We start from the raw sequence: 7,941 nt of genomic DNA, 5'->3' as shown, positions 1-7,941 counted from the left end.
CACGTCTGAATATTTGATGTTTCCTTTGATGTATCCGTTCAATACAAACTGTGAGCTGAATAAACTTTCTCATCAGGCATCTCTACAGAAAATGAATTGTTGGAAAAGAACAAACATTTTACTGGGTAAAGTTCAACTGAACCAGAAGCTCTAACAGCATCAAACTGATAAACAGCAGCAGCAGAAACTCCAGAAAGAACCAGAACAGAAGGAACATGTCTTGGGTCTCTGGGTTCAGCTGTGTTTTCCCCTCTTTGTGTTATTCTCCCTTTTCCATCCTGTGTGTGTGTGTGTGTGTGTGTGTTTGTGTTTGTGTTTCTTATTTCCCCCTGATTCGATATAATCTGTAATTGTGAGAATGTATAAAGCATTCTCACTATTAAGTTCCTGTTTCCCTTTATTATTATTATTCCGACAGTTTTTGGCACCTAACTACTTCTGCATACTTTCAGCTATTTCAACAATTTTGGTATCAAAATGTTCAGCTCTTTCAGCACATTCCTACTTTCATTTTTGGTGTTTCTAACTTTTACACTTTTTAATATATTCTACTTTTATTCAAATTTTCCTGTCATTCAAATGAATGGAAACTGCTTTCAGCTCTTCTAAAACTTCCTCCTCTTTCCAACCTAACTACTTCTGCATGCTTTCAGCTAGAGACACCATTCAAACTTTAAATGGGTCACAAGACATTCAGCTATTACCAATTGTTTCAGCTTTTTAAAATCTTCATCCAATTTTGAAATATGACAGTTTCAAAAACATGAACATTTTGCTCCTTCTTGGTTTTCATGAATGAGCACACAGTTGAGTGCGTGCTGGAAAGTTTAAAAATGTTCAGTTTTTTCAAACAAATTCCTCTAACTTTCATACAGTTTAACTTAGAGAAACACATTATACCTTAAAATGTAGGAATAATTGTCCTCTTTCAGCTAATGTAACTACTAAAGAGCTCACAATTACAGAATTTCAGCCATGAGTCTTGAACCGAGATCAAACTCTCAAGTTCTCTGACTAACTCCAATGTTAAGTTTGGTGGTACACAAAAATCCTTCAACCAATACCTCAGCAACAGAATTACTGCTAAAATTGAACTATTTTCAGCTTTTTTAGCATGGTCAGCTATCCCCATTCAGCTCATAAGCATTTTCACAGCTGTTTCGCAGGAACAGCTCTTCTAGTTGTAATTTTCTTTTCCACCTTAAAAAACAAACAAGTTGAATCCTAAACTTCAAGAGATGATAAACCATGAATGTCGTTCCCATAAACAATGCACATCAGTCTGTGTCAGTCAGTCCAGCAGCTGACAATTATTTCAACTGAGAAAAAAAGAGGTACTTAACATGTACAGCATTTTTTTAAGTTTACAGTTACAAAATTAATTGAAATTTCCACACAACACAAATTGGGCCAGTTTAAACATAACTTAATATAATCAATTGTTCAATATGTTCTTAAATGATAAGTAAAGTGCTCTGACTACTCAGTGCTCTCTGAAGTAGTGCTGTAAGATAAAAAAATAAAACACTTGGCCAAAATAAAGCCTCTAAAATAAATAAAAAATACAGCACAAATGTGAGCCTTGAAATTAAAATCACAACATCGCACTTGTCCTAGTAGTCTTGCTACAGCCGACAGCTTCAGTGCATGCTGGGAGACCAGGTTGAGGGTGTGCACGTAGCACTTGCTGTGGAGAAAGCCAGCTTCGGCTTCGGCACAAGCATCGGCTCTGAGAGCCTGCTCTTTGTAGTGAATCAGAAGAGCCGGCTCGCATCAAGTGAGAGCCGACTCCGAGCTTTAACAACATTATGAACCATCGTGTTTGATTGAATCAGATGACGACAGTAACAGCAAATTTATTTTTTGTTTGTTTGTTTTGAGTGGCACTAAGTTTCCATTCCTGATAAACCAGACAGACAAGTGTTGTGAGAAGCGTCTCCTGTGACTTTGCACAACAGCGCACCCGCTTATAAAAGCCTCTGCAAACTGAGTTGTGATCTACAGATCATCAAATACGTTGGAGAAGCTCCTGGTTTGATCCAAGAAAGATTCATATCTATCAAAAAAAGCTGAATGATGAGGTGAGGATAATTAATATTATTTTAAACCACTTTCTTTCCTTTTTTATTCTTTATTTAGTCTTTACGTTCTCTTGTTATTTACTTCCTCTTTCCTAAACTGCAGGTTTTATTTTTATGTGTATTCAGTGCTTCTTAAGTTCAGCAGATTAAATCTTTCAAGCTGAGTCTGTTAAATATTTTACTTCAAAACTACATTCATCACATCCAGAATGTTGTTAAAGGAAGTGCTCATGAAAACACATTTTCAAAAAGTATTTGATATGTTTCCTACAATCATTTTAAATACTTTGTTTTTCGATAATTAGATCACTATCAGTTAATTACATGTAATTTTTTGGGAAAAGAGGCTGTAAAAATGTCTCCTGTGTGCTTCCTTATATAAGCAGCAGCTCCTTCCTCTTTCGAAGGGGAGATTCCCTGCTTCAGCAGGAGAAACATGATCACAAACCTCTAGATCGGTTCTACTTGAGTCCCCTAAGATTTTCATCTCAACCAGTTTTTGCAAAACAATATTCTTAATTTCATGTTTAGCAACTTGTTTTTTCACAGGAATATCAAAATGTTCTGCAACTTACAACAAGTCATCTTTACGACAGAACTCTACCTTCTCATAACTAGGAGCCTGAATGAACTCCTTTAAGTCAAAGCTCATTTTCGAACAATTTAAAAAGACCTTCAAATTACTGTGGTTTTCTTCAGCTCAGGAATTATAGATCCCGGACGAGCCCCCACCTTCAGGTTCTCTTGTTATTTACTTCCTCTTTCCTTACCTGCAGGTTTTATATTTATGTGTATTCAGTGTTTCTTAACACATTGACTCCCAAGTCACGTAAAACTACGTTTTTACTGCCCATGCGTTGGCTCCCACATGGTAAAAATAGGTTTTTACGTTTTTTTTAATGGATTCTGAATCTATACATTCTAATGCACATTCTGTGCTATTTTTGTAAATATGTGATGAACAGAACTGACATAGATGGCAGTCAAAAACTGGTGTCATCATCTGGACATTTTGATCATTACGCCAATGGCTTTGCGTCAACTCAAAAACAATTTTGATAACGCTGCATTGATTGTTGTGCATTTCCGCATTTTGTCCAATCGCACGTGTCGGTTTCCAGAGGGTGGCGGTAAAGTAACATAAACAAACAACAAGAAGGAGAAGAAGACACGCGACAAGTCTAAGGAGGCGGTCTTATGAACAGGTTAGCTTAGCTTAGCTTTGCAACATGCGATCACGCTTGGAGGGAAAGGGAAGCCGATATCTCAGTTTGTTGTTGATTTTGGTGGATACCCGCCTTGGTTTAGCTAAGGATAGCTCGCTAATGGCGGCACCTAGAGACACGCAGGTTTGACCCACAAAGAGATTAAAGTCACAGCTTTCAAACGAGGCATAACATGTTTCAGTGGCCCTATCACATAATAAGCTGTGACTGTACAAAAAACATCAAAAAATGGTTTAGAACGCTGGGATTCTACGACATAATTCCGTAAACACCGCCGGTATTCAGTGTTAAGTTCAGCAGATTAAATCTTTCAAGCTGAGTCTGTTAAATATTTTACTTCAAAACTACATTCATCACATCCAGAATGTTGTTACAGGAAGTGCTCATGGAAACCCATTTTCAAAAAGTATTTGGTATGTTTTCTACAATCATTTTAAATACTTTGTTTTTCAATAATTAGACCTTTTATATCAGTTAATTACATGTAATTTTTTTGGAAAAAAGGCTGTAAAAATGTCTCCTGTGTGCTTCCTTATATAAGCAGCAGCTCCTTCCTCTTTCGAAGGGGAGACTCCCTGCTTCAGCAGGAGAAACATGATCACAAACCTCTAGATCGGTTCTACTTGAGTCCCCGAAGATTTTCAGCTCAACCAGTTTTTGCAAAATAATGGGCCTCATGCAAGAACATTTTCGTATTTTTATTCTAAATTTCTCTTACTTTTTTCATAAGAAGGTCTCGTACGAACACGCCACGTCAGATTCAACAAGCGCTCTTAACTTCGGAAAAAGTGTGTAAACGACCTGCGTAAATGATTAATCACACCTGTGCGTATCTTAAGTTCACGTGCACGAGGATAGTAGATTTGCATACTCCACGCCCAAAATGATACCATATAAGGAGCTGTGCTTCCTCTCTCCTGTGCCAGGAAGTGTTGAGTGTTGCGTCATGAGAATGGCATCAAGGCGCAAAAAGAACAACTTTACGGGCCCTGAGATTGAAGTTCTGCTTTCAGAGATCCAAAAAGAAAAATCTGTCATTTTAGCAGTGGAAGCAGTGGACGGGAACTGCTAAAGCGAAGAAATGGGAAGCAATTACGAGTGCTGTTACTACCATGTCAGCGAAATAAAATTTAAAAAAGTTTTTTTATGAAAATGGCTTAAAAAAAAAACGTCTCGCCATGGCCAGGCGCTCGATGACTGCAACTAAAGCTGTGCAATCAGTTGTTGCCTCATCATGATGGCACTTTGATGGGGTGGTCCATGAGGGGGGTCCTCTGGCATCACGCCTTCTGGTCTGCCTGGGCTGGTTCAGGTGGAGACCCTCGTTCATGGCAATATTGCGCCATGAACGAGGTATCGAGACACACCCACCTGCAGCTGCTCAGTGCGCTCCATGACAGCAGAGGGGCTTTGATGCGTATGTGTGTCTCGTGCTCCAATTATGATTGGCAGTCCTGCCATGGGATGAAAGTCCCTCTTAATTTGTACTTGTTTCACAGCGGTGTATGGGAATCTGATATACCATGGGTGATAAACTGATGAGAGTTTTGATGACCAAGGGGAGCGCACGGCTCACAGAGGACTGGGACACCCCCGATCTGTCTCCAATCTCCCTCTGAAAGGTTCCAGTGGCCAAAAATCCAAGGGTGTGTGGGGGAATTGGGTTTGATCGGCGTGTTTCTCTCTGGGGTTGTGGCTCTAGCAAGCTGCATATTTGTAGCAATCTAAATCGCGATCTCAGCCGTCTGTCTCCACGGTCTATTCCAAGAGCCTGACGCGCTAAAGACATCAAAAAGTAGCAAGTCAGCCGCTGGTTACGCTTCCCGTTATATACATATTCAAATTAACCTTCGATTAGTGCATATTTTAAGTCAAACAGAATAATGTCAGCATCATTGTTGGGTATAATGTATATATTTATTTATGTTTTCTTCAAAGTAATTAAATATACAATCCATTAGTCAAGCAAACTTGATTGGAATAACAGCAGACTATTTTACGAAACTCCTACGACAGCTCTGGATCACTCGTGAATTCTGCTCGTACCTGAAAGAAAACGTAAAATACGAAAAGATTGGTGAATGCGCAAATTCTCTTAAATCACTCGTACGGACGATTTAAGAACAAATCTGTGCGTACGAACGCTTCTTGCATGAGGCCCAATATTCTTAATTTCATGTTTAGCAACATGCTTTTTCACAGGAATATCAAAATGTTCTGCAACAAACAAAAAGTTATCTTTACGACAGAACTCCACCTTCTCATAACTAGGAGCCTGAATGAAATCCTTTAAGTCAAAGCTCATTTTCGAACAATTTTAAAAGACATTTAAATTACTGTGGTTTTCTTCAGCTCGGGAATTATAGATCCCGGACGAGCCCCCCACCTTCAGGTTCTCTTGTTATTTACTTCCTCTTTCCTTACCTGCAGGTTTTATTTTTATGTGTATTCAGTGTTTCTTAAGTTCAGCAGATTAAATCTTTCAAGCTGAGTCTGTTAAATATTTTACTTCAAAACTACATTCATCACATCCAGAATGTTGTTACAGGAAGTGCTCATGAAAACACATTTTCAAAAAGTATTTGGTATGTTTCCTACAATCATTTGAAATACTTTGTTTTTCGATAATTAGATCTTTTATATCAGTTAATTACATGTAATTTTGTTTGGAAAAAAGGCTGTAAAAATGTCTCCTGTGTGCTTCCTTATTTAATAATTTTCTACTTAATTTTCCTTTCACACCATTTATTATTTTCCCTCCTCTTTCCTTAGTCCCTACCTTACTCCTGTGCTGTCTTTTTATTGATCCTTACTTCATTTCTGAGAGTTTCTGAGCAGATTGTATCATCTCTCTGGTCATTAATACGTCTTTTTAAATGCTTTTCCATCAGTGCTGCTCAGAGTCAGTCCACACTGGATGCCCTGGAGTGTCACTTCACCTGGGGGCTGAACCCCAAAAAGGAAAAAATGCTCCGTCTAAAGGGTAAGCTGGAGTACATCGGCACCGAGGAAGGAAACTGCTGGCTGGGTCACATTTACAACCTGCAGGGGTTCATCCAATACAAGTTGGGCTCCTTTGAAGAGGCCCAACGTCTCTTCAGCAGGGCCACGGAGGCCTTACACCAGCTGAGAAACACAGAGGAGGGTCCCTGGTTGGTGGTGAACTACGGGAACCTGGCGTGGCTGCACCATCATCTGGGCGAGGAAGATAAAAGTCAAGATTACCTGTCAAAGGTGGAAGCCCTGATACAGAAATACCCATCTCCACTACAGGATGAGCTCCACCCAGAGATCTTAGCAGAGAAGGCCTGGACTCTGATGAATTTTGACAAAGACAGGAAGCTGCTGGCAGCAGATTACTTCCAGAGAGCCATCAGGATGAAGCCAGACATGGTGCAGTGGCAGACAAGCCGGGTGGTGGGGTTGATGAGTGTTCATAAGCACAGTGACACAGACCTGAAGGCCATCTTGGAGGAGATCAGAATGGCCAGAGAGAAGGATCCAGAGAACTTGTACCTCGCTGCTCGTGACCTGCACCAACGTGTCAGGAGAGGAGAGCAACTTGAAGATGAGGCATACGAGTTGGCAAAAAAGATTTTAATCAATCCCGTCAGCAGCTACAGCGGCATGAAACCACTGGTGTGGCTGTACAGAGAACTCAAGCTCTATGATGATGCCGTTGATGTGGTAGAGGAGGCCCTGAAGAAGCATCCAGATGAGCCCTACCTGAAGAGGTGTGCTGCACTCTGCTACAAATGGAAAATCATTTATTCCAAAGACGGCCGCCCAAATCGAAAAATATTTGACAGAGCCATCAGTCTGACTGAGGAGGTGATCTCTCTTTCCCCTCATTCTTCATTATCCAAGAAGATCGACCTGGCAACCTTACATGCAAAGTCAGTTCGGGGCCTGATGACAGCCGATCAGATATACAAGGAGCTGCTGAAGGCAGATCTGGACCCTACACAAAAACAGCTGATCTACAACGGCTACGCAAGATACTGGTTCTCTGATCGAAATGACAGGCAGAAGTCGATTCGGTATAACATGAAGGCAGCAGAGATACCTCACCAGGGCTTCCACAGGCAGAACAGCATCAAAGCGCTGCAGAAGATTGCAGAGCAAGGCAGGCACAGAATGTGCGGAGAAATCCAGAAGTTTCTGGCAAACCTGCAAGATTCTGAGTCTGAGTGAGTTCTTAAAGACACGGGCTCCAAATCTGAACAGAAAGCTTTTCACATCTGTGTGTGCTCAAGATAGAGGAGAGGAAATTTAATCTCATGCTCACAAAAAAATGTTTTAAAAATAATTCCATTTCTTAAATCTGTGTCTGATATGTGATAGTTTTAGAAAGAAGACTGTAATGTTTGCAGTGTGACACAAAACTCAGTCTTTGCTTTTATAAACAGAACAGATGCAACTAGTTAGAGCATAAAATGCTGCTTTTAAGCTGTAATAACACTACTGAACAAATATGTTCATGAAAAATATCTTTTTCTGTTGACTGTACAAGAGTTTTATGTATTCAAACATTTTATGTGAATAAAATGTGCAAAACTTAACACGTCTGAATATTTGATGTTTCTTTTGATGTATCCGTTCAATACAAACTATGAGCTGAATAAACTTTCTCA

General features: G+C 39.8%; 1 protein-coding gene across 1 annotated transcript; it reads left to right on the top strand.

Annotated features, from left to right (window-relative positions):
* Positions 1-1,956: 1,956 nt before the first annotated feature.
* On the top strand, positions 1,957-7,501 carry LOC142399999 (interferon-induced protein with tetratricopeptide repeats 2-like). The gene is made up of 2 exons (XM_075484557.1): positions 1,957-2,081; positions 6,199-7,501. The coding sequence occupies exons 1-2, from the start codon at positions 2,074-2,076 to the stop codon at positions 7,499-7,501; spliced, it is 1,311 nt and encodes a 436-aa protein (XP_075340672.1). The 5' UTR covers positions 1,957-2,073.
* The last annotated feature ends 440 nt before the right edge of the window (positions 7,502-7,941 follow it).

The sequence above is a fragment of the Odontesthes bonariensis genome, chromosome 15 (assembly GCF_027942865.1).
Source record: "Odontesthes bonariensis isolate fOdoBon6 chromosome 15, fOdoBon6.hap1, whole genome shotgun sequence".
In the NCBI taxonomy this organism is placed as follows: Eukaryota; Metazoa; Chordata; class Actinopteri; order Atheriniformes; family Atherinopsidae; genus Odontesthes; species Odontesthes bonariensis.
This window is presented reverse-complemented; position numbering and strand designations above follow the sequence as displayed.